This window comes from Planococcus citri, chromosome 1 (genome assembly GCF_950023065.1).
Source record: "Planococcus citri chromosome 1, ihPlaCitr1.1, whole genome shotgun sequence".
NCBI lineage: Eukaryota > Metazoa > Arthropoda > Insecta > Hemiptera > Pseudococcidae > Planococcus > Planococcus citri.
Genome location: NC_088677.1, coordinates 2,704,250 through 2,731,948, shown reverse-complemented (window position 1 = coordinate 2,731,948; position 27,699 = coordinate 2,704,250). Strand labels below are relative to the sequence as shown.

The 27,699-nt window shown below is 34.6% G+C and overlaps 2 protein-coding genes across 7 annotated transcripts in view; one reads left to right on the top strand and one right to left on the bottom strand.

The window, feature by feature from the left end:
• LOC135844758 (uncharacterized) overlaps positions 1-27,699 on the bottom strand; it is a 126,865-nt gene that overhangs the window by 32,716 nt on the left and 66,450 nt on the right. The gene's annotated exons all lie outside the window — the stretch shown is intronic.
• LOC135844697 (uncharacterized) lies at positions 643-26,721 on the top strand. 5 transcript variants are annotated; one of them, XM_065363022.1, is made up of 5 exons: positions 643-863; positions 1,016-1,165; positions 14,120-18,271; positions 25,187-25,348; positions 25,849-26,721. In XM_065363022.1, exons 3-5 carry the CDS (start codon positions 18,211-18,213, stop codon positions 26,277-26,279), a joined length of 654 nt encoding a protein of 217 aa, XP_065219094.1. In that variant the 5' UTR covers positions 643-863; positions 1,016-1,165; positions 14,120-18,210; the 3' UTR covers positions 26,280-26,721. The 5 variants fall into 5 exon arrangements, 3 of the variants coding, with proteins under 3 accessions (XP_065219094.1, XP_065219102.1, XP_065219088.1); XM_065363016.1 differs by lacking the exons at positions 643-863; positions 1,016-1,165 and adding exons at positions 10,486-10,665; positions 10,808-10,960; XR_010558619.1 differs by lacking the exons at positions 643-863; positions 1,016-1,165 and adding exons at positions 10,487-10,665; positions 10,808-10,960 and having other exon boundaries at positions 25,187-25,297.

Here is a 27,699-nt window from a genome sequence, read left to right as displayed (position 1 = left end):
TGCTTTTGGCTGCGCTGTACTTCAATCTGCAGGCAACGGGGAAAAGGGAGGGTTGTGTAGTCCGGAAGGAACTCCTGGCTGCGCGCGCAGTCATGAGTACCTCGCGTAACTACACAACCCTCCCTTTTCCCTGTTGCCTGCAGAATTGAAGTACAGCGCAGCCAAAAGCATCCAGCGGGATAAATTGGCATGACACACGTAATTCAGCCAATATGGCCGCTAGTTGGATGTCTTCCCGCAGGTCCAGTGTCTATAGCTTAGTCTTTACATGGTAAACATCACACACGTTTCGTCTCCTTTTAGTTTAACTGCAGGAGAAACGCATAAGGCGCGGCGCGGTCCGACTTAGTTACCCTTTATTTGAAAGTGATAATTAAACCGTAAACGCCACATCGCCATGGGGATGACGGACGGGTGTTTCACATTTTTACAATTATTTCGCGTACTTCTTAACAGAAGAACGTTCGGAAAGTTTGTGATGCGTAGCATCAGATTTTTTTTTGTTGTAATTGTTGGAACTTTTTACACGTTGCATTTTTATTAGGTAATTAAATCGTTATTGATTTGTTGATTCGTTTTTTTAATTATTTCGAATATAACGCGAATGATCTATCTTTTATTGCAAAGTGTTTATCTGTTCTTGTGTAATTTGTGGAATTTATGAAATACCTAACATTTAAATACGGAAAAATTCTAGTAGACTTCATTCTACAAGTGATATTGAGAATTCAACACTTGTCGATCGTGAAAATTGTATAACTAGATTCCGATTTCCTGAAAAACAGTGATAGGTAGTCTAATAATGTGTAATTACAGTTTTGTTTCAATTTTCGCGTTTATTTTGGCGTTTTACGTTTCTGTAGGTAAGAATTTATCTTATGTATTTTTGATGAAATGCAACATATAGGCCTATTGCGAGTGAACAAATAGCTACTTACGCCTAAAATGTATTGAATTAGTTATAATAGTTTGTTCGCGTAAAAATCATGTTCTAATCGTTAATTTTTTAATATAGGAAACGCTACTATAGAATGTTACCAGTGTGTAAGTTATTCTACCGATCCACATCCAGACTGCATAAATGTGAATCGAAGAACCCCTACTGTAAAACATTCTGCTGCTAGTTCTCATGAACGCTGCGTATACCAATGGATTCCCTTTGAAGGTATGCAGTAAAATAACACTTATGAAAAAAAAAACTACTATAGTATCGCCCAAAATCACTACCTTGTTTACTACATATTTGTAGTTTACAAGTACTGTTTAATACATAACGAAATACACGAAAACCAACTCGAAAAAATACTTCGAAAACTAACAAAATCTTCAAAAGACAGATAAAACAAATGAGCAGTTGACACGAACATCGCTGAATAGAAACGAATATTTACATACATATTAATTAGTATGCCAACAAGTACGTTATGTATGAAATACTACTAATTGTAACAAGTGAAATTACTATCATTTCGCATTTCACAAGTAAGTAGTATTAGGTAAGTACCTATGCAAAAACCACTAGTCTAGTTTGCATCCAAGTTCACTAGTAGTATGTCAGAAATACTACTAGTACGTACATAAATGAAAAACCACTATTACTTTACCAGTATCTAATATTCTGGTATATTAACAACCCCGGGCCCCCACCCCATTAGACTGCATCTCGCGAACGAATGTTGATTCGATTCAGATTCTCAAAAACTCAAAAAGTAAACAAATCAAATGTTACCTACTGATAAACACCAGACTCGTAAAATGAAAAAAATACTTCTGCTCTAATATTCAGTAGTGGATTCAACATGTTACCTATACTTACCTACTCAAATATGCAAATGCGTACTGGGCACCCCTAGCTGTGGGTCCCTAAGGTACGAAGTTGATGAAAATAACGAATCTAGTTTTGAAAAAAAGAAAAATTTTGCTTTTTAATTTTCCAATTTAAGAAAAAATGTTTGTTGGAGAAAATTTTGGATTTGAACCGGCATCGGCACAAAAAGAATTTAAAGATGTGTACTTAATGTGCCTTTATAAGTGCTGAATTTCATTTTTACCTTTATTTTTAGGCTTTGGTTTGGTTCGAAACCAATACTAATCGTTTTCGGAAATTTTAGTTCTGTGAATAAATACGTCGTCGCTTTTATCATTATGTCGTCGTTCATTTCCTAAAGTCGTCGATGCATTTCATTCAATTTGTAGGGCATATACGCTGACGTTCACTTGATTTTTGTTGTCCTGCAATCGTTAAAAACTGTTTCCATCATTTAAAAAATGGTTTTGGACGTTAGCATCTGTTGTGCAAAACACTTTTTTTTTGGTTGTTCAAATCATTTAATCTGTCTTGCCGATAAATGGCACCCAAAACAATCTACAACAAACAAAATGTTCTACAGTAATGTAAATGTTGGCCTTTTCAGATGGCACATATTATTTGGAACGATCGTCACAAGACGTACACCAAGCAGAACACATATGTAGAAGCGCACAACAGAAATATCCAGGATCAAAATGCAACATTTGTGCAAGAAATTTCTGCAATTCTTAGTCTGGAAGTCGCTACAGATAACTGAAAACCGTAACCAAACGAACAACCACCATACCATGTAATCACCACCAACCACCACATCATCACCTTCAACCATGTTATCACCTACAAACACATCACTACCAGCGATGGAACGAATTGAAATTTGGATTAAGGCTATTCATTACCTATGTTATTATCAGTAGGTAAGAATTTTTAATGAAAACTGCGAACTTTTGGCAGGGATTGTGCAAAAACTATTGTATGGATTTTTTGGGATTTGGTTTATTTTACTCATTCTACAAATAAAAATTAAAAAATTATAATAACTTTGACTACTTCCTCGTAAAAAATATAACAATAATATAACCAAGGATCTCTTTCTATCAGTGTACAGTTACAGTACAATAATTATGAACAGTGTTTTTTAATAACGTACCATATTGGCATTTTTGTTTTCCAAAGAAAGTCTTGTTCTATGAATGTACACCAAGAACCATGAAGGAACAAACTTCGCAGCAGAAAATAATTGTTCATTCAAAGACAGGTTGCATCATCAATATACCCCGTGTCAAAGAACAACAGCGATAGCTTTCTTCTGAGTATGGTATCTGATTGGTTAATTTTGATTTTGAATTCTTTGGTGGCCGCGTAGGTCCGTGTAAATTTGAAATTACTTTGCCTCTTCGCCCTTACAAAATGTTTACGCCGCGCCGTGTACTTAGAGCATAAAATAGCTATACTATAACGTATGTAGAGGAATCCACAATGGAAATTTTTCCGGCCAAACTTGGGCCAAACATAGAAAAATTTGTGGGGGACCAAGTCTCTCTGGCGCAAGCGTTAGTTTAGTATGCATTGTTTACATCTGTAAACAAGCAATAATATGCGGCCACTCGCCACTTTATCATTTTCTGTGAAAAATTTGAAATTTTTGGCCAGCTGAGACATGCGCATCAAAATTCTGGCCCCTTGAAGAGCGTTATAACAAGCTTTTACTGTACATATTTCATGTTGCCAACCTACATTTTTAATGAAAAAAAAACTTTTTTGGGGGTTTACGATATTTCTACACACCATGTACCAGATTTCAACAGATAAAGTGACCACATCACAGGGGTGCGTTCACTGAGGCAATCAAAATCAAGTAAGTATGTAGGTATACTTGATTTCAAAATGGAAAATTAGGTATAAGTAAGCAAACCATTAGCCAATCAGTTTCAATATAAAGAACGAAAAAAAATAAATCGAGTATACCCGATTTCGATAGCCAAAGTGAATGCAACGTATCACTGTCAAAACAGGGTGTACCCAATTTCATTAAGTGTAAACATATGATACACAAATTAGTTCTTCTGTTTCGGGAAATTGAAAAAGAAAACAAAATTATTTGGCTAATAATAGGCAATCTTCTCGGAATAAAATGAATGTCCATGTTTGGTATTTCATTTGTCAACAGGAGACAGTCAACAATATACAATTATTTGATTTCTGAAGTAAAATTTGAAAATTTGCTTTGAAATTGTCATAGTCATAACTCATAACTGATCACTATTAGCATTCATTTAGTGATGATATTGCTTCGTGCCAAAAAATTGCGAGGAAAAATAAAAATCGCATTCGCATGTTTTGAAAACTTTTTCTGAGGTAGGTAGGTGGGTAGGTATTTTGATTTTTCTCTGAAACATATGAAATTTGATGTACCTACATACCTATTTAAAAATTTGTTCATATAAATCAGAAGATAATTGAAAGTGTTATTCGACGATGTAGGTAACTACAGATTTGTTCAAAGTAAGTATGTATACCTACATTCACATAAAATTTTTATAATCTATCAAAAGTTTACAAAATTCAAATATATATTGAGTGCCACATGTCGTAATATCGCACACACCTAATTTTCACAGTGATATCACGATCATTTTTTGTGGACAAGATTTAATATTTTTGTCAATTTTGTTATCGCTTGTATTTGTCAGATAACAAATAAAGCTAAGATTGGATTTGTTGCAAAAAGTGTTTTCTCTGGCCAAATGTCGCTAGTGATGCTGCATTCAGAAATAACGAATGAAATTATAGGTAGGTACCTACTCGTATTTGTACGTCATGTTTAAATATATGACATGTGTCGAGGTAGATTTAATATACAGGGTAAGTATGTAATTTAGGTACTGTGATAATCCAATCTCGACCATGAGAGCGTCAGTAGGGCTTTGAAAAATGAACGAAATGACCTATTATGACTTTTTGCTTAATTTGCAAATTAAAGAGGCTATACAAACGATCATCAGTTTCAAAAAATCGCGAGGAAACCAATTTTTCACAAAACATTACGTATAATTTTCATACAATCTCTTCAACTTTTAAAAAGTTTTTGGGGCAGATCGAGGCATTAGCAGGTCCGAATCATTTTTTTTTTTTATCAACGTTATATTTTGAAATAATACCCTAAGTTACATCGCTGTACGAAATTCGATAGTGTTTCTTTTAGTAAGAAACTCCGTGATTTAAAACATTATTCTAAAGCTCTTGGAGTACATACCGGAATTCCATTAACATTTTATAATACAATTTAGTATTTTTTTAAAAAAACTCGTGATATCCGTCAAAAATAGTTTCAAAAAGCAAAATTACCACCATACGGCGCCAACCAAAAAAAAAAAAAAAAACTTACAAAAAACTAAGAAGGATTTGTTAAACAAAACTCTGCTAAGTAGTTTTAATGAAAAAATTCATGATATCGAAACATCGCCAAGCAATGATCATTCAGTAGTTGTGATCAGGAATTGATATGAAATTTCAAATTAATTTTGGTATAGGTACTTACTTACCACAATGAAAATATATCCATAAGTTTGAGAACTGAATTGAAATTAAACCGAGCCAAGCACCGGCGGAATTTATCGGTCTAGGGTTTCAATTCAGTTCTCAAACTTATGGACAGTTCATTTTGGTAAGTAGGTACCAAATTAATTTGAAAGGGTATTCCACGATAAGATAGGCGAAATGGCCCTGTTCCCAGATTTGGAAAATTATGATGGATTATTGTTGGGTACCTCCAATGAAAATTTTTGAGCGGAATTTCCGCTCCCCAACCCCCCCCCCCTCGGTCTGTATAGCCAAAAAACGCGTTTTTTACGAGAAAAATTCTGTATCCATGAGTTGTGGGGAGAAAATTTTGGTACCGTGTGGAATGTGTAGGGGAAGCATGGGTCTTTTAACACGATTTTTTTCAAAAATTTTTACCATAGTGGTGGGGGTGAAATTGACAAAAGAAAACTTTGAACCGCCACAGCTCCGGAGTGTATGGTGTATCCAAAAAGTTGTTTTCGTCAAAATGTGTCTTTTTACTAGTACTTTCTTACTACCAATCCATAAAATCGAAATTTTGTCTGCAAAAGGGTCATATTTGCAAAAAACCCTGGAAAATACGCGTTTTTTGCGTTTTTTTGCAAAATAATGCGGAATATGCGAAAAATACATGGAACAAAAATGTTTAGTGTCAAATTTTACCCTAGAAAATGTGTTCACAAGGTTGTCAAAACGCTCATCTACTGAGCTACCCGCGCGCACACGCCGCCTCTTTGCAGCAACGTCAAGAGATGAGGTACCTATGGTACCTGCACATACTGACAATTTGTTACGTTGGTCGTGTCGCTACATAGAATTGGGCGAAAAATCGTAACTGCGAACTTTTATTGTTAAAATGGTATGGTAATAGAATGAAAAACCGCGAAGAATGAGATGAAAATAGTTCGTACATCGGAATAAAAATGGATAGGTAATATATAGGTAATCAAAGGTATGGTAATAGAATCAAAAATGTTGAGAATGTGATGAAACTAGCTCGTACACAGAGGCGGATCGAAGTCATTTTATTTTGGGGGTGGGGGGTGTATCATGTCATTTTGCCGACAAAGAATTGTGATTTTTCCGACAAAAATCAAAATTTAAACGTGCTGAATACCAGTGGCGTATGCTGAAATCATATGGGGAGAGGGTTATTTTTATTTGTGATGGAGGGGGGAGCAAAACCGGATTTTTGGACATAAAAAAATCGGAATTTTAGATAATTTTCTGAAATCTTTTCAAAAAGAATAAGTATTAATTTATTGAAAAGAAGGTAAAATTACTGCTCGAGCAAAGCAAGAGCGACAGTCTTGAAAAAAATTGGCCCAAATAACGAAAAAACGGTCATTTTTGTATGTTTTTGAACAGTTAGTTGGCTCTTGTGAGGTCTGGGCCTCAACTCAAAAATCATCAAGCTACGACTTGGATAAATAAATAGTCGACAGACAGGCGGGTGTCAATTGACAAACGTTTATTAGAGGAACATAAAACATACATAGTAATCGCGTGCGAGATAAATACAGATTAATAAATAGATGAACTGCGTCTGTGGCTAGAGGTACAATGCCTCCCACTACGTCACTGTGAGCTGCGTGTGCAGGTGCGCTTGGCAGCTTGGCAGACTGGCAGACGGGTGCCAGTTGACGCCACAGCTCTATTCAGAGAGAATGAAAAATTCGTACCTTACTTTTCAAATATAGGGGTCGGAATAAGTTTGTATTCCGATTTGCACAAACAAAAATTTTTTCAAATGAAAATGAATTTTTTTCTGTAGTGACATAGCGGGGAAAAAAACTATCATTACCAAAGTGTTGGTGGGACTTCCACAAACACAACACACTACCTACAAGATCTTCTATCTACTCATTACACACAACGGGGTGTTAAAAAGAACGCATCAGTTTTTGAATACGAATACTAACTTATGCCGACCCCTGTAGTGTGAGTATTAACTACTACGAGTATTTCAGGAATTTTCTTTTTAATTTTTGAGTTCACATCAATTTTAATGAAGGAATTTGTTTTTGTTTTGTCTCAATATTTTTCAAATTCAATCACGGATTTCGTGAAATTGTGATTTTGTAAGTAGCAAGTAGCCCGAGCGAAGCGAGGGCAAAAGCTTTGGAAGATTTGTAATTCGAAAAGTAGAACAATATCAATTTAAATTTAAGAATTCGATTATTAAAAATTTTATTAATGGTTTCTTGAAATTTTAAGTGGGAATGAAGAGAACTAAAATAGCCCGAGCAGAGCAGCGAGGGCGAAAGCTTTTTAAAATTTGTAGTTTTAAGAGGCAAAACAGCAGTAAATTTGATGTGAAAGGTCAGTTTGAGAAATAGAAAACAACATTTTAGCCGGAGCGAAGCGAGGGCAAACGCTTTTTAAAGAATTGAAAATTTTTAAGGATAGTTTGCTGATTTTTTCGGCAAATTAACGATTTGATTTTGCCGACAAACTGACGATTTTGCCAATAAATTCAGAATTTTCAGATAATGGGGGGGGGGGGGGGGTGTATACCCCGTATACCCCCCCTTAAAACCGGTGAGTGGGATAGTGTAGTCTTCCTCCATTATTTCCGCGAGATAAGAGATGGCTTGGCGAAGTAGAAAGCTACCTGTGAAAAGGAGCTTCAAATCTGCTACTGTCAATTCTGGAAAATCCCATAATTCATCCGAGTGGAAAGGTGCCCTCAATCGATCCAAGTTCTGTTCTTCTACCTCTTCAGCCAGCATGTTTTTATCCGTCATTGTATTTTGGATCCGAGATAGAATTGAGGGCACACTTTCCACAACCGAAGTCCATCGTTTCCCAAATTTGTTGAGGAGGTAGCCCGCAATTCTGCAATATAGTCCACCTTTTGGCAGCAATTTTATTATTCAGCTGGTGGTGAAGGAGCTTAAATTTCTGACCTTTTGCCCAATACTGTGTAGCGACACAACCAATGTAACAATTGTCAGTAAGTGCAGGTGCCATAATACCTCATCTCTTGACGTTGCTGCAAAGAGGCGGCGTGTGCGCGCGGGTAGCTCAGTAGATGAGCGTTTTGACAACCTTGTGAACACATTTTCTAGGGTAAAATTTGACACTAAACATTTTTGTTCCATGTATTTTTCGCATATTCCGTACTATTTTGCAAAAAAAAACGCAAAAAACGCGTATTTTCCAGGGTTTTTTGCAAATATGACCCTTTTGCAGACAAAATTTTGATTTTATGGATTGGTAGTAAGAAAATACTAGTAAAAAGACACATTTTGGCGAAAACAACTTTTTGGATACACCATACACTCCGGAGCTGTGGCGGTTCAAAGTTTTCTTTTGTCAATTTCACCCCCACCACTTGGAGGTACCCAACAATAATCCATCATAATTTTCCAAATCTGGGAACAGGGCCATTTCACCTATCTTACCGTGGAATACCCTTTATCAATTTCCCTGGATTTCGAGTCTCAAAAGTCAAAAATGTGAAAAAATCCCCCCAGAAAAATTGAAAAAACTGAAAAAATCCAAACCTCAAAACCCAAAAAAACCGAAATAAATTATATCGGTTTAGGTTTTGGTTTCACTCATTCTGCTTCATTATTATTGTTATGGTTTTTTGCGGTTTTTAAAAAATCTATGAAATTTCGGTTTTTGTTTTCAGTTAGGGTTTGAAAATGGCAAAAATTAGGTTCTTGTTTGGGTTTTGGTTTACGGTTTTCGGTTTTTTGCGGTTAGGGTTAGCACCCCTGTCATCACCTCCAACCACATCATCATCTCCAACTACATCATCATGTGACTGTGACTGGTGAACTTGGGGAAGGATTGTGTAAAAACTCTCGGATGGATTTTTGTGTGGTTGGTTTATTTTATACTCATTTTACACATCACTATACTTATAGTAAAAAATATAACAATACTAAAACCAAGGTTCTCTTTCTATCAGTTTACAGTAGGTGCAAATTATGACCAGTGTTTTGTAATAACCATATTATTATCTAGCATTTATGCTTTCCAAAGAAAGTCTTATTCTATGAACCAAAGCATTAACCAATCAGATTTTTTCATTCTTTGAAAAATATGAATCCATAAACAAAAACTTTAATTTTACCCCAAGAAACAAAAATAGGTAGATATTGTTGGTTGTCTTGTATCCTGTTGACAAACGAAATACCAACCATATTCATTTTATTCAGCGAAATTTGCCCATTATTAGGAAGTCAATATTCTAATTTCCAGAAACAAAAGAACCAATTTGTGCATCATAAAGTTGTTCAACAGGTAACTACCTAACAAAATTGAGTATACCTGATTTTGACAGCCAAAGTGAACAAACCCCAGTGTCACTGTTAAAATAAGGTTCACCTATAGATGCTGGACCTGCGTATAAGACAACCAACTCGCGACCATCTTGGCAAAATAACCTGAGTAACGCCAATTTATCCCGCTGGGTGATCTTGGCAGCGCTGTACTTCAATTTTGCAGGCAACAGGGAAAAGGGAGGGTTGTGTAGTCCGCGAGGTACTCCTGACTGCGCAGTCAGGAATACCTCGGTCAAAAAATGTGTGTAGAATCTGTCATTGAAATTTGTAGAGATGGTCAGAAGTATGGTAAAGACGGCACAGTAACAATTTGGAGTTCGTAAGTGCCATCGAAGAAATTTTATGGGCCTTGAAATGTGAAAAATGAACTGGAGCAACTTCAACTTTTGTCAATGCTTAGTCTTTACATGGTAAACATCACACGCGTTTCGTCTCCTTTTAGTTTAACTGCAGGAGAAACGCATAAGGCGCGGCGCGGTCCAACTTAGTTACCCTTTATCTGAAAGTGATAATTAAACGTCACATCGCCATGGGGATGACGGGTGTTTCACATTTTTACAATTATTTCGCGTACCTACTTCTTAACAGAAGAACGTTCGGAAAGTTTGTGATGCGTAGCATCAGATTTTTTTTTGTTGTAATTGTTGGAACTTTTTACACGTTGCATTTTTATTGGGTAATTAAATCGTTATTGATTTGTTGATTCGTTTTTTTAATTATTTCGAATATACCTGATCTATCTTTTATTGCAAAGTTTTTATCTGTTCTTGTGTAATTTGTGGAATTTATGAAATACCTAACATTTAAATACGGAAAAATTCTAGTAGGCTACTTCATTCTACAAGTGATATTGAGAATTCAACACTTCTCGATCGTGAAAATTGTATAACTAGATTCCGATTTCCTGAAAAACAGTGATAGGTAGCCTAATAATGTGTAGTCACAGTTTTGTTTCAATTTTCGCGTTTATTTTGGCGTTTTACGTTTCTGTAGGTAAGAATTTATCTTATGTATTTTTGATGAAACGTAACATATATTGCGAGTGAACAAATAGCTACTTACGCCTAAATGTATTGAATTAGTTAGTTTGTTCGCGTAAAAATCATGTACTAATCGTTAATTTTCTAACGTATAGAAAACGCTACTACCATAGAATGTTACCAGTGTGTAAGTAATGCTGATGATCCACAGCCAGACTGCATAAAAGTGAATCATAGAACCCCTACAGCAAAACTTTCTGATGCTAGGTCTTTTGAACGCTGCGTATACCTAAGGATTCCCTATAAAAGTATGTAGTAAAATAACACTCACGAAAAAAAAACTACTATGTAGTATCGCCCAAAATCACTACCTAGTTTACTATTTGTAGTTTACAAGTACTGTTTAATGCATAGCGAAATACACGAAAACCAACTCGAAAAAATACTTCGAAAACTAACAAAATCTTCAAAAGACAGATAAAACGAATGGGCAGTTGACACGAACATCGCTGAATAGTAACGAATATTTATTAATTATTACGCCAACAAGTACTATGTATGAAATACTACTAATTGTAACAAGTGAAATTACAATCATTTCACATTTCACAAGTATAAGTAGTATTAGGTACCTATGCAAAAATTACTAGTCTAGTTTGCATCCAAGTTCACTAGTAGTATGTCAGAAATACTACTAGTATACCTACATAAATGAAAAACCACTTTTACTTTACCAGTATCTAATATTTGGGGGCTGACAAATCTTCCAGACTCCGGAGTCAAGTTGGATTATTAAACTTATTTGAGGGATCTGTCCGCCCCAAATTTTTGGCTCATCAACTGTTTCATAGTTTGTCTCATCCTATCTGGTGAACGTGTGGTAGGTATTTTTTATTAGGGGCGGATTCCACCATTATATCATAACATTTTTTTACTTGAAATCTTTTTACCTCTTGTTCATTGAGTAGGTTCATTAGGAATCGTGGAGAGGGCGGGCCGCGGGGTGTAATTCTTTTTTGACGTACAAAGTTTTTTTTGGAGGATATATGAAGATAGATACCTGAATATTTGGTGATTGATTTTTTTGCACCCATTCAACACACTCAAGAAAATTCACCAAACGGTGCTGTTGCATGATCACCACCATGTGTGACATAGGTATAGAAAAACTGAGCACCCAATGCGAGTTGGTATTTTATCAAAATTCAATTGAGCTACTAGATACAATGTAACCGTTCGTTATATGTACCTATGTTTGTGGTTCAAGCATGAAAAAAATCGTCATTTTTTTAATTTTTAAGTATACTTTGCTTGAAATGTGATTTTTATCAAAAATGTTGACCTTGAAGATCCACAACTTTTCAAATTTCTCAGCTGGGAGAAGAGAGGGCATTCTGTACGCCTTATAATTCACCAGCCATGTGTACAAAAAGCAAACACGCAGGGTGCTTGCTGTGAATTAGGATTTTATCAGAACTTGATTCAATTGTGCTGCTCTATATGCAATGTAATCGTGTGTTATACCCTACCTACGTACGTAGTTTATGACTCAAAAATGATAAATTGTTGTTTTTGTGTATTTTTAGGTCCGTACTTTGCTTGAAATACTATTTTTACCAAAAATTTTGACCTTAATAGTTTGAACATAGCAAAAAAGATGAAAAAACACGTTTTTTGCAACATTTCGTTTTTTTTTTGAGCATGTTGCACCGATTTTTGAGCTCCACAAAAAATATCTATAGTATACAGCTACAAGCAAAAAATTTCAGCAGGCTCTCATTTGGCCCCAATTATACCTAGGAAGCTCATTTTTTTTCAATAGAAAGCTCTCGACGAGTACTTGATGCGAAAAATATAGCGAAGTCCAAATTTTGATTTTTAGGGCCCCAAATTTAAGAAAAAAGGGGCTAAATTTAACATAAAAAAATTTTGGAAATATGTTTTCTTCCAAATTGCATTATAAACCTAATTCCAAAATTTGAACCGATTTGGTCCCATGGGGAGAAATGGCCCAAAAACCAATTTTTGGGCCCCCTCCTCTAAATTTATGAAAACTGAACCAATTTTGCTCATTTTTTTTCAAAATCTTCCTTACAATGTGTGGATACGTTATAAAGCATTTTGAAATCAAAATATTTTAGTTTAAGCATGAAAAATTAAAAATCAAAAAAGTAATATTTTGAACAATTTGAACTTTGAACTTCAAATTTCTCGGCCGAATATTTCCAATTTGCTAAGCATTTTTTAAATCATCAAAATAGTAAACAAAACAGCCAACTTATAATTCTCAGCCGAGTATTTCTCTTTTACCGGCTTTTCGCAGAAAAGTCCGGTACTGTATTTGTCTCAACTGTGACAGTTTCGGTCCGGAGTAAATTTTCTTTGCGTTTTGGGGTGTTGGGATCATTGTGTGACCATTAGTTTTTTTTCAGGTTTCCTTAAAGTTTATATATATATTTATATATATATATGTGTTTATGTACCCATTTTGTGGCAGAGTAAACTCGAAACCTATGAAATTTTGAACAAAGTGCTTTATCCCTCCCGACTGGTGTATTGCCGAAATTTTGAGATTTCGAGTTTTATTAAAATCGGTTTAGATGTTCCTTCGATATTTCAGATTAAGTGATTTTTTTTGCCATTTTTGCGTCCTTTTGCAGACTTCCTCACCAGTTTTGTTTTTGGTATTCCTATTTTTAAATATTTTGCTTAGCAATAATCACTAACGTCTGTCTTTATACCCAAACGATTTCTCAGTTTATTTCTTGTATGTTATACTTTGGGGTGTAACTAAATTTCTGAAAAAATTTCGCAAAGTGCCCTCTTCCCGTTTTTTTCTATGAATTTTTGAAATTTTGAACCCCCCCCCCCCGAAGAGCCCCTAAATACGAAAAAAAAAATTTGAAAAAAATTTCACACACGCACCTACCTACTGACTATTTTCTGTGAAAGTTTCTAAATTTTTGGACGACCCCCTCCCGAGAACGAGACATTTGAATTTTGAGCACATATGGGGTCATTTCTCGGGTTGGGGTGGGGGGGGCCGGCTCAAAAATTTTTTTGGGGTGGTTTTACATATATACTAACATTTTGGGTGAGTTTTGTCAAAATTGGAGAAAGTGCGGATTTCACTATCTTATCCTACAAGGCTCTTTTAGTTCTGTGAATAAATATGTCGCGTCCTCGCTTTTATCATTATGTCATGTCGTCGTTCATTTCCTAAAGTCGTCGATGCATTTAATTCAATTTGTCGGGAATACTCTGGCGTTCACTTGATTTTTGTTGTCCTGCAATCGTTAAAAACTGTTTCCGTCATTAAAAAAGTGGTTTTGGACGTTAGCATCTGTTGTGCAAAACACTTTTTTTGGTTGTTCAAATCATTTAATCTGTCTTGCCGATAAATGGCACCCAAAACAATCTACAACAAACAAAATGTTCTACGCTAATGTAAATGTTGGCCTTTTCAGATGGCACATTTTATTTGGAGCGATCGGCGCGAAAGGTACCTCAAGAAGAACACCTTTGTAGAAGCACACGACAGAAATATCCAGGATCACAATGCAAAATTTGTACAAGAGATTTATGCAATTCACAGTCTGGATACCTAGGTTGAAATCAAGATGGAGGGTATAGTCCACGACCGTTATCCAGCGAAGTAAACCTTATAACTGAAAATGATTGAAAATCGTACCCAAACGAACAACCACCATATCATGTAATCACCACCAACCACCACATCATCACCATCACCTCCAACCATGTTATCACCTACAAACACATCACTACCAGCGATGGAACGAATTGAAATTTGGATTAAGGGTATTCATTTCCTATGTTATTATCAGTAAGGATTTTTAATGAAAACTGTGAACTTTTGGCAGGGATTGTGCAAAAACTATTGTATGGATTTTTTGGGGTTTGGTTTATTTTACTCATTCTACAAATAAAAATTAAAAAATTATAATAACTTTGACTATTTCCTCGTAAAAAATATAACAATAATATAACCAAGGATGTCTTTCTATCAGTGTACAGTTACAGTACAATAATTATGAACAGTGTTAAAAATGGAACCTATTCTTGAAAAAAAATTTAACCTAAAATTTTGCGTGCCAAAATAGTTTATAAAAGCATTTATTTTTCACCTCTATGAATCCTTATCTACAACATATTTCACATTGATCTGAGCCAAATCTTCAAAACTGGAGTAAAAAATTGATTTTAAGCTGAGCTGAAATTTCGAAAATTCAAGATCTCTTTAGCTTATCACATTTTCATTTGACAATTACACTTTCTGCACAGAAATTTTCTCTTAGCCAACTGTCTTTACAAGAAAATAGAAATAACACTCATAATTCTCATAAGGACACCTTTTTGATATCGCTATCCGCGCTATTTATTGCACATATAGCGACAGATAACCCACTATAAGGAACTTCTAGAATACCCCGGTATACAAAAAATTTAACACAAATTGCACTATATAATGACGGCGATGAAGAATTTCAGGAATAGGTGCCCTGGTCCCTTGAAGAGCGTTATAACAAGCTTTTACTGTATTTCATGTTGCCAGCCTACATTTTTTAAAAAAAAAACTTTTTTTGGGGTTTACGATATTTCTACACACCATGTACATACTAGATTTCAACAGATAAAGTGACCACATCCCATGGGTGCGTTCACTGTGGCAATCAAAATCAAGTAGGTATGTACATGTTGGGTACCAAGTCCGAAATTGTACAATTCGGGGTTGGTACAGCCAATCAAAGTTCGAAATGTAGTTTTATAACGAATGAATTCGAATTACATTAGTTGTAATAATAGTACCATTAGTCCGTTCGCACAAATTTCAAAAATTTCCCCTCGAACAGAAAATTTTTGATGTTTAATTTTTTTTCCTTCTAAGATATTCTGATAAAAAAAATGCACTCAAGATTTCCGTCTGGAAATCGAACTTAATGTGGATGAATTCGTTATAATTATGGGTCAAAAATAGATACAGTTTGTTTTTAAATTAATTTCCAGACTTTCTAGGGAAATTGAAAATTGCATCGGGGGCTTAGAATAGCTGTAATTGGTAAAATTTGAATAGGAGGAGGAGGGGTTGACAAGATTTATATCGATACGTGCAAATTTCAAAAATTTCCTACGAACAGAGATTTTTGATTCTTTAAAATTTTTTTTTTCCTTTTAAAATACCTATACTTTGTGAAAAAAAAACAGTCTACGTGTCCTGGAAATGGGCTCAAATACGAGTAGGCCCTTCAAACAGGTCGAAAATAAATCACAAGTTGATTTTAAGGCTCTCAAATTAATTTCCACGCCTTTTACATTGAGAAATTTTCAGATTCTGTAGAAATAGAAAATCACACTAAAGGCTCCACAATGGTCCAAAGAAGCCGTCCAAAATGCACTTTAGCCTTCATATACGCGTTCAACTGCATGTCAGTGATCCGTTTAACCAATTACACGTCAATTTTTCAAAATCGATTTCTGTCAGTCTAAAACACTGTAGGTACTAGGTAGGTAAGGTACGCATATTTTTCACATTCTCGATGATGAAATCGCCGGAAAACCGATTTTCGAAAAATTATGTGTAATTCGTCAAAAAGAGTCACTAAAAAGCACCAACTGTATTATTATAGACGCTAAAGTAAATTGTGACGATTTTAATGAGATTTTTTCGAAAATCCGGAATTTACGAAATATTGGCGGTGGGTCGGTGGTTTTTAAACAGCTTGGAATCACCTTCAGTCAACCAAGCCTGTTGAGATTATAACAGACTTGAAGTAAATTTTAGGTTTGGAACTTCATTGAGCAAAATTTTGAGGAAATTGCAACTTTCAAAAATCTGCTGGAGGTTTCAGAACGGCTCAAAACAGTTTAGAACCGCTCCCAGTCGATTTGGGCAGTCAAAAATAGGGTAAATGTAACAAATTTCAGCTGTGTAGGTCAGTCTTGTAGAATTTTGATTTTTTTTCTTTCATTTTTGGCAATATATCGGTATTAAGTATATCTATTTGTGCAGCGGGAGCACTGGTCGAAGGTTGACTTACGACAGTTACGACGTACCCATGAATCATGTAGGCTTCGTAGGTGATTGATTATCCTCAAAAAAAACATAAATCATTAACGTGGTCCTTCGGTGATTGAGGGTTGCGTTTCACTTATCAAGGCAGAGAATTTCAATCTTTTTTTTTTCGTGTTCAAATGCGCTAAAGTAAAAACTTTTTGCGCAGAACGATTAATATTAGTTTGTTTCATATAATAAAATATTTTAAATGATAAAAACCGTATTATATCTGCATTTGTTATAGTTATTTCGGAAGATGTCCAGACTGACGGTTTTAAAGACATTTCTCAGCGAAAACTGAATGAAATTGGATGATTTTTGGATATGTTGTACATGAAAGTGCCCTTGAGGCTGCTATGTTGCCCTTTTTTTCAAATTTGGATTTTAAGTTGCCCTTTTTTTCAAATTTGGAATGAAAATTCCAAATTTTTAAAAAAGGGCAACATAGCAGCCTCAAGGGCACTTTCATGAACAACATATCCAAAAATCATCCAATTTCATTCAGTTTTCGCGGAGAAATGTCTTTAAAACAGTCATTCTGGACATCTTCCAAAATCACTAAACACATGTACTTATCTAATGTTTTTATTATTTTAAAATACTTTATTATATTAAACAAACTAATAGTAATCGTGCTGCGCAAAAAGTTTTTACTTTAGCACTTTTGAACACGAAAAAAAAAAGATTGAAATTCTCTGCCTTGATAAGTGAAACGCAACCCTCAATCACCGAAGGACCACGTTAAGACATTGAAAATTTTAACTTACGAAGTACCTACCTACGAATCACGGAGACGTGGATTTTGAGGAATTATTTCAATTCAAAGTGTACTTAAATACATAACAAACCGTGAATGAGAATACTTCAAAAAATCGTGATTTCTGCACGAAAACAACACATTATTAAACCATTTGATGATAAATTTAAGTTTATTTTAAAAAAGTCCTCATCACGCAAAATTTACGTAAATTCGCCAATTTACACCAAAAAGTTGAAAAACAGAATTTCTCCCATGTAAGTATATGTACCTAACCAAAAATTTTGAATTGAAAATTCTGAAAAAAAAAACAAACAGTAGAATGTACCTTACCTAGTGCTATGACGTCATCAATAAGAATTAAGAAGTTTTCAATTCTGGGGCAATGTGGTTTTGAAAGATTTATGTTTCTACATAAAGTCTCGTAATAAATGATTTCTCATCGTTTCTTTTGATTGGTTTATTTTACTGAACGTAGGTATATTGCGTTCTTTACAGTACGTTGTAATGTATCTCTTTGTTAAAACTGTTGCAAAATTTTTTCATGCTCTTGTGTAATTATTATGGAATTCATTTTAAAATATTGAACTAATGGAAAAAGTTGAGTAGGCTACTTTATTCTACAAGTGGAATTGAGAATGAGAACTCAACACTCCTTGATAGCAAAAATCATATATGTACCTAACTAACTAGATTCAGGTTTGCTGAAAAACAGTGATAGCATAAGGATGAGTATTTACAGTTTTGTTTTAATTTTCGCGTTTATTTTGGCGTTTCATGTTTCTACAGGTAAGAATTTTTTTTATGTACTCGTACCTATTTGATGAAATGCAACATATTGTGAATGAATTAACCCTTAAAGACCCAAACCAAACTGGAAGTGATCAGAAAAAATGCTTTCAATTTGTTGAATGGGACTTACATGAATATCACTTTAATGTGTAGTATACACCCTGCCTCTCAAAACTATTTTGTAAATGAAGGGTCAATTTTTTCAAATTTTTGTAAATTACGAAAGAGCAAAATACCTAATTGACCCGACCGGGGTAATCTCAGGTATATAATCGCATTCCACCCACCTAATTATTGAAAGCAAATCCTTGATGAGCCCCTTCCCATTTTTGGTGGGGCATAAAATATGAAAAAGTTGAGGTAAAATACGGGCCAATGTCCTCCATTTTTAATTTTATGAATTTGTTAATATGCTTTCACAAAATATAATCGCAAAGGGTATATGCAGTGGCCAGTGGGGTACAGTACAGAGCGATTTTTTTCAATTTTTGATTAACTGGTTTGTGAACTACGATTCTGCCTGGCGGGGGTATAAGATTCGGCAAAATTTCGGATAAGGACGGCCTTTTTTTTTTAGGGAAGCATTGTTTGATGTTGCCGAAATGTATATACTCGTATTCTTCTTCTAAGATTTCTTGTTACTTAAATTTTGTGCAGAATTTTAAAAAATGGCACTTTCTCAACATTTGTACCTGTAAATTTGGTCGCAAAGTTGAAACTTGGAGTAAAAAGTGCAATATTTGTGTTCAGTGTGAAATCGTAACGCGTTTTAACACCTTGTTTGCAATTTTCGTCACAACTCATTTTAGGGGGTGTGGCGTCTGAAAAAGTTCCAAAAAAGGGGGACAAGGCATGAACGGATTTTTGCAGATTTTGGATTTTTTTTTACGTATCTACACTTTCTTTGATACAAACAATGAGCTAGAAAAACCGTGTATAACGATTTCTTTCTTGGTAACACGCAGGCTCGTTAACTGGTTTTTAACCATTAACCTTAACCACAAATTAACCGGTAGATTAACTGAAAAAAAGTAACCTTGACCAAAAAAATTTTTTTGTAACATCACTAACCATAACCAACCGTGACCGTTTTCTGAAATCAAAATGAACCATAACTGTAACTATAACTGATTTTTTTTAGAAAAAAAAAAACAGTTTAAAATTTAAAAAAAATTGAAAAGTGCATTTTCATTTCTTTTTACCTGTGATTTTTTAGTGTGATTTGCAGTGAATTGAAATTTTAATCAAAAAAAATGATCAAAAGGTGGAATAAAAAAACGAGAACAGAAAGTTCAAAAAACTTGAAACTATAGTTGCATCACACTCATTAGTCATTAAACTATTAATGCTAAATGATATTTTAACGATAAGAGATAATGAAGAATTGTTTCTAAACTCAGAGAAAAGTTTTTGAAATTTTCAAATTTTCAACTGTAGGTACCTAATTTCAACCATTAACTGAAATTTTAATCTCAACTGGAAAAATCACCATCAAAAACTGTACCCTAACCGTAACCTTAAACATTAACCAAAAAAACATGATCACCAATAACTGCAACCAAAACCGTAACCATAACTTTTAAAAATGAATAACCATAACTGTAACCTTTAACCTAAATTTTGAATTTCTTGATAAATTTTTAACCGTAACCCTGACCAGAAATTTTTTTGGTCAACAAGCCTGGTAACACGTCAAAAAAAACAACAACAAAGCTGGTAGGTAATTCATCAGAATCGTGTAATACATAGACTAATAAACACTTCGGAACCTTAATATGGTTGCGAGGGCGTTACTCTTAAATTAAACATTGGTTTATAAATAAAAGTAACACTAACACTTAGGTTTAACATTTTCCTAATTTCGATTTGGATTGAACTTACTTTCTGCTGCTTCACGATAACTTAAATATCCATTTCGATTCTTATCAGCATCTGCAAAGTCCTTTTTCAATTGCTGATAATCGTAAGTAACACCTACTGCTATATAATACTGCCGCACCTCTTTGATCGAGAGATTCTTATCATTATCAGCATCTATAGTTTTAAAGTCTTCCATGAATTTACCTGTGAAGCCGGAGGACGGATTCACGTTCATCGTGGCGAACTTACTTCGTTGTGCTTCTCTATAACTTAAATGTCTATCTGAATTCCGATCGGCGTCATGAAATTGCATTACCAATACCTCATAATCGTAAGTATACCCTAGTTCTCTATAATAATTCAGCACGTCCGTAAACGTGAGAGACCCATCGCCATCACGGTCTATCTTATCGAAGTCTTTCAAGAGGTTACCTGCGTAGTGTGAGCGAAGAGCCATCGAATTCAGGAACAAACTTGGCGCAATAATGAAAATACTGGTGAAAAAACTTGTAGAGAAACACATCTTTCTGTTTGGAATTTCTTTTTAGATGTAAATATGTAGAAGGTAAGTAGCAGAGTACTGCACGGTTAAGTTAAAATAGCCGGATAACCGCCGGAGCTATCGGCTAATTCAACTACAGGTTACAAACTGCAGTTACTTTTGTCGGCGCGCGCAACCAGCGGTAAGTTAGGTTAATAACCATACGTTAACCGCATTCGGTTCTCTGGTGTCTCAACAATACATTTTGGTGACTCATCAAACAGATAAGACAGAATCGAACATTACATTTCCGATAAGAGCGCGGTATAATCGCAGGTAGTTTAGTCATTTTAACTACAAAATTATCCGCATAGGCTAACGCTAATATAACTGCTTTTGGATGAGTTATATTTGGTAGCTTACCGCACACGACACGCGACTAACGCAGATAACTTTTAACTATACCGTGCAGGACTCTGGTAAGTAGGTAGATATCCTATACAAAACTGAACAACTGATGGAGATGTCACTGTGCGTCGTCGCTAGCAAGTACACGCATCTTATATGTAGTAGGTAGGTACTTGAATTTAGGTTTCGCTCAATTAACTACACAGAGCAATAAATCTCGATGAATCAAATAATTAGCTCATTATAAAGACGTTCATAATTTAATTAGAACTAGTTCCGTTTGAGAGAAGTAGTATAATGAAATTTTTTGATTATCCATTATTGGAGGGGTATGAAATACATACGTCATAATCCGATAAGGACAATTTCTCTAAAGCTCTTTAATACAAGTATGGAAATAGAGTATGCTCTTAAGAAAGTCACAGCATTTTACGTATGTGTTACATACTGCACATGGCAGGTTGGTGTCGTGACGCGGTAGAGCAACCAATGGGGTGCAACGTTGTACGTGAACAGCTGATTTGATGCGTGCTCGCGCACTGCGCAGTACGTAAAACTTACGTAAAATCCTATGACTTTCTTAAGAGTATAATCTATTTCCATACTTGTATTAAAGAGCTTTAAATTTCTCAGTACATATCAGTGTTGCCATTTTGAAATGCTGAAAAGATGCGCTTCCAAATTTTTTTTTCAATGTTTCTCTGGGAAACATAAAAGTACTTTTTTTTGGAATTCTCATGGCAATCATGGAAAATGTAGAATCCGAAATTGGGAAAATCGCAATAGTGTTTTCAAAAAGATGGGAAAATTTTGAAAATATCCAATAATTCTTTACAAAAACTATCAAAAGATATGAAAAAATGTTCACCGCATCCTAAAGATGCGGAAATCTGAAGATGCGGAAAAAGATGCGCTTCTTTTGAAATTGTGCGAAAAGCGTATAATTATGCTCAAAACGGCAACACTGGTACATATTCTTGTGTTCATGATTGTTGATTATTGAACGTTTTGCTTGTTACCGTGTATGTTCTTTGTTCGCTCTCATACCTCGTATCTCTTTAAATTTGAAGCACTCAATTCCATTACATAAGCGCTAAAAAAGAGCGTTGGTTTATTTATACTGAACCAGAGAATTGTTACAAGAGAATTGCGCGCGCATAAAAAACAAACTGGTTCTTGGTGCAGAATGGAAGTAGCACAATAGATTTCTTTAAGAATAGCCCTAGAACTGTAGAAGTTGGAGTTGAGTCAACTTCTGTGGTTACTGCATAAGGTAAAGTTGAAGTACCATATTGTACCAGTCATGGATATTGACACCAGTTATGGATAATCATTTTGTGGCGCTACATGTGGCTAAAAAAAAAAAAAAAAGGTGATACCTTTTTCTTTGTCATCAGGTTAACATGTGTACAACATTAATTTTACATGTGATTCTCAATTAGGAAGTCCTAAAAAAAAAATTCTGAAATAAAAGTGCATTTTTTTCAGGGATTTTTCATTTTGTGAAATTTTGAAAAAATAGAAAGGGGTTAATAAATTCGTTATTTTTTGCGGTTGATTGACTATTTTGATAGTAAATAGGTCAAGGAATCCGTTTTTGATGGTTTAAAAATTTTTCACGAATGTTTAGTGACATTGGTACGTATGTACATGCTAATTTGATGAGGTATAAAATGTGAGATAATTGAGTAGAGTAAGAGGTAGTAAAATGGACCAGGGTAGTAAAATGGACCACCAGTAGTTTCAGTGATATCCACTAGCGCAACCTGGTGAGAAATTACAGAAACTGGTGTTATTTGTACCTAATACTTCATTTTAGGTGACCATCACTCATTATTTCCGACTTTCGAAGTGATAAGGCAGTTTGTTTGAAATGTGTGAATTTCCCATTTTCAATAAAAAATTAAACATTTTGATTGGAATGCAGATTGTATTTTTTGTAATTTATTTTTTGGTGAACGATAACTTGAGTTAAGTAGTACATACTTTCAGCTTTATTTTCATCTATTGGACATATTTTTTTGGCTCGAGTTTTCATTATGAAATTCATCTGTAATGTATTTGTATCTGTCATACTTTGTGAGGTAGTAAAATGGACCACAACAATAATTCCTATTTTTTGATTAGATTTAGGCAATTGCGAAGTAATTTGATTCAATCTTCTTAAACTAGACATATTTACCTATCATTTAAGCCCTCGATGACCAAAAATGGCCAATTTGGTGAAAAGTAACCACAAAAATAAAAAAAGCTAAGGTGCTCTATTGTTCTACCATTTAAGTGTTTTCATGCGTTTTTTAAGGTGTTTTTTGCTGTGGTCCATTTTACTACCCCACAAAGTCAGACCCCGTTTTTTGATACCTTCGCCAAAATGAAAATTGCTCCACCTGTATATAAATTGTGAGGTAGTTTTATTAAATATTATTAAACTAGACACATGTATCTATCATTTAAGCCCTCGATGACCAAAATTGGTCAATTTGGTGAAGAGTAATCTCAAAAAAGGCTTAGGTGGTCCATTTTACTACCACTTACTCTAATTACGAATGATGGGTAAAATTTATTCAGATGAGCATTAGATATTAGTGCAACTGAAAGTGAAAAGGCCTGAAAAAGCTCAGGCATTGCTTGTATATACATTTTATAATTTTCGTATCGTTTTACTCAAGTGAAGTGTATTCTCATATGTAGTACTTGATGTACTCACGTCTCATGTTTCAGCGACTTTCACAAAACCAGTTAATCAAAAATTGAAAAAATCACTCTGTACCACACTGCGTATACCCTTTGTGATTATATTTTGTGAAAGCATACTAACAAATTCATAAAATTAAAAATGGAGGACATTGGCCCATATTTTACCTCAACTTTTTCATATTTATGCCCCACCAAAAATGGGAAGGGGCTCATCAAGGATTTGCTTTCAATAATTAGGTGGGTGGAAAGCGATTACATAAGATTACCTCAAATTTGGGCCAATTAAGTATTTTGCTCTTTCGTAATTTACAAAAATTTGAAAAAATTGACCCCTCATTTACAAAATAGTTTTGAGAGGCAGGGGGCATACTACACATTAAAGTGATATTCATGTAAGTCCCATTCAACAACACTGAAAGAAATAAACAGTAATAGTTACATTAAAACAATGCACTCAGTACATTAAAACGCGGTAATTTTGGTATAGGAATGAAACGCATTAATCACTACATATTTAGAGAAGTAACTATTAGGTACACAGAAGTGCAGTAACCATTCCATCACTTTTATTCAACAATATTTAAAAAGTGGGGTTAGATACTATCAATGTCACGTTTCTCCACACATATGATTAATTCTCACTGCAACAAATTTTTCTAGATTAAGGGCTCGTTTATACTGGCCGCGGCGTAAGAAACTACGGAACGGTGTCCGTAGCCACTATAAACGACTACGTTATAACTCCCAGCTTTGATTTTCCACGGAAAGTTTACGAAAGTTTACGGTCTCGTTCCGCAGCCAGTATAAACGAGCCTTAAATTCCCCTAAGAAAATTTTCCTACCTGACTGGGATTCGAACCTGCGACCTTTCATTCCTAACTACCTACACTTAACAACATGGCCGCGAGTAGAATATTTGATTCAGGCCCTCAAAGTATTCATAGGTTTTTCACTGTTTGAAAAAAAATATTTCATTGCAGTATGGCAATACTGTACTCGTTTGCTGTATTCAGTAAATCACTACATGGTTCTCAGTCATGTTTAAGGAATGTAATCATTGCTTACTAAGTATATGATGTAATTATTACCCACCAAAGGATGTTTTGAATACCATGTCTGCATGACTGAGTCCCCAAAGAAATGTAATGAGAACATAGAAATGAATTTTGAAAAGTGATGCAATAAATCCATCCTGGCGATGTACTCATTCCATCACTTGATGTATTCTCTGATTTAACCTATTTAATCATTACATCAAAATGAGGTAATTTGAAAATTACTGTACTGTGCAGTAACCATTGCATCAATTTCGGGACTGAATATAGCGTTTTGAAAATCATTTCTTTCAGTGAAATTGAAAGCATTTTTTCTGATCACTTCCAGTTTGGTTTGGGCCTTAAAGGGTTAATAGCGCCTAAGGTTGTTCGCGTAAAAATCATGTTCTAATTGACAATTTTTTAATGTAGGAAACGCTATAGAATGTTACAAGTGTAAACACGATACCGGAAGTCCAGATCCAAACTGTGTAAATGTGAATGAAAAAACGACTAAAGAATTCACAGATGACCGTTTTCCCGGTAATAAACTGGCGGGGCCTAAATGCTTATACACCAGGAAACCAGAGAAAGGTATGCAGTGAAATGCAAAACTCGAAAAATGAGCGGAGTTCTACATTTATATTCCATGAAGCGAAGCGTTAAAACAGTTTTGATCGGTTCATAGAATTCTTGAACACATTTAGGTACATAAAGAAAATTACCCACCTTAATATTCTGTAAAACAAATCATCCACTTTTTCAAGTCTGCCAAAAAATTGAAACTTTTTACATGGCAAAACCGCCACAATGCGACTGTTTTTGTTATTGAGATTTGAGGTTCACCAAAAAAATTGCGCAGTTGCCACAAGATTGTCTTACAACGTAGATAGGTATACCAGATATAGATACCTTCATTTGGCCTTTTGTAATTCCATTCTCAATAGAAACTTTTCTGCTCATTATTTTTTAGCATTTAATTAACAGGAAAGGAAATACATTATGAATCATTAAAACGTAGACTGAAAGGAGTAAAATAATCTATAAGAAACAAAATTTTATAAGCTACCTAATGTAAATGTTTGCCTTTTCAGATGGTGCATATGCTATAGAACGAAAGTTGATTATTTTCACATCCTGGCATGAAAGTAAACGCCATTGTATACATTTTCTAGAAGAAAATTTAGGAGCAGATTGTAAAATTTGTGATACAAATCTCTGCAATTCAATGTCCGGTAGCCTTGCAGTATCACCTCAAACCACATCATCACCTCCAAGTGTGTCATCATCATCACCTTCAAACACATCATTACCAGAAATAGAACCGATTGATATCGACATTAATCGTATTGGCTACTTCTGCTATCCAAGGCGAATCTCACCTCCAAGTGTGTCATCATCATCACCTTCAAACACGTCATTACCAGAGATGAAACCGATGCGTATGGCGTATGAGGGTAATGACTACTTCTGCTATCCAAGGCTAATCTTCTTATATGCGTATGCAAATTACGAAAAACCGTAACCAAACCCCAAACAACCACCATATGTCATCACCTCCAAAGTCCAACCACATTATCACCTACAAACACATCATTACCAGAGATGGAACCGATGGAAATCTGGATTAAGGGTATTCACTACCTACTCACTACTTCTGTTGGTGTAATCAGTAGAGGTTCTTGATGAAAACTGTGACTGTGAACTTTGGGAAAGGATTGTGTAAAAACTATCCGATGGATTTTTGTGGGGTTTGGTTCATTTTATACTCATTCTACACATAAAAAATTATAACAACTTTGACTATTCAGTATTCACTATACTTTCAGTAAAAAATATAACAATAATAAAACCAAAGTTCTTTTTCTATCAGTTTACAGTAGGTACATACAAATTATGAACAGTGTTTTTAAATAACCATATTAGCATTTATGCTTTTCAAATAAAGTCTTATTCTATGAACCAAAGCATTAACCAATCAGATTTTTTCATTCTTTGAAAAATTTGAATCCATAAACAAAAACTTTAATTTTACCCTAAGAAGCAAAAATATTGTTGGTTGTCTTGTCTCCCGTTGACAAATGAAATACCAACCATATTCATTTTATTCAGCAAAATTTGCCCATTATTAGCCAATCAATTTTCTAATTTCCAGAAACAAAAGAACCAATTTGTGCATGATAAAGTTGGTGTAACAGGTAACTACCTAACAAAATTGAGTAGGTATACCTGATTTCTACAGCCAAAGTGAACATACCCCAGCGTCACTGTCAAAATAGGGTGTACCCTTAGTGTACCCAATTTCATTAGGTGCGAACAAACGTTCTGATGCACGAATTAGTTCTTTTGTTTTGTGAAATTGTTAAAAAGAAAATTAATTGGCTAATAACAGGCAAATTTCTCTAAATAAAATGAATATCTACGTTTGGTATTTCATTTGTCAACAGGAGACAGTCAACAATATAGGCTTATATATTTTATTTGTGAGGTAAAATTTGAAAATTTGCTTTGAAATCGTCATAGTTATAACTCATAACTGATCAGTGATCACTATCAACATTCATTTGGTGATGATTTTTCTGCGGTTTTTTGATTTTGCTCTGCAATATATGAAATTTGATGTACTTACTTTGTTTGCATAAATCAGAAGACAATCGAAGGTGTTTTCCGATCATGTAATTACTGATTTTTTCGAAGTATGTATTCATATCAAATTTTTCAAACGTTTACAAATTCCAAATATTTACTACCCCATGTTCTAATATCACACACCTAATTTTTGCAGTGATATTCCTATGCGATAATTTTTTGTGGACAAGATTTTTTAATAAGTATTTCTGTCAATTTTTTGATCGCTTATATGTATTTGACAGATAACAAAGGGCAAGATTGGATTTGTTGCAAAAAGTGTTTTCTCTGGTCACATGTCGCTTGTGATGCTGCAT

Excerpts from the sequence above, each read along its gene's own strand:
- LOC135844697 (XM_065363022.1), top strand. The coding sequence starts at position 18,211 with ATGAGTATTTACAGTTTTGTTTTAATTTTCGCGTTTATTTTGGCGTTT. Across the intron at positions 18,272-25,186 it reads GGCGTTTCATGTTTCTACAG|GAAACGCTATAGAATGTTAC; the intron begins GTAAGAATTTTT and ends TTTTTAATGTAG. Across the intron at positions 25,349-25,848 it reads CACCAGGAAACCAGAGAAAG|ATGGTGCATATGCTATAGAA; the intron begins GTATGCAGTGAA and ends TTGCCTTTTCAG.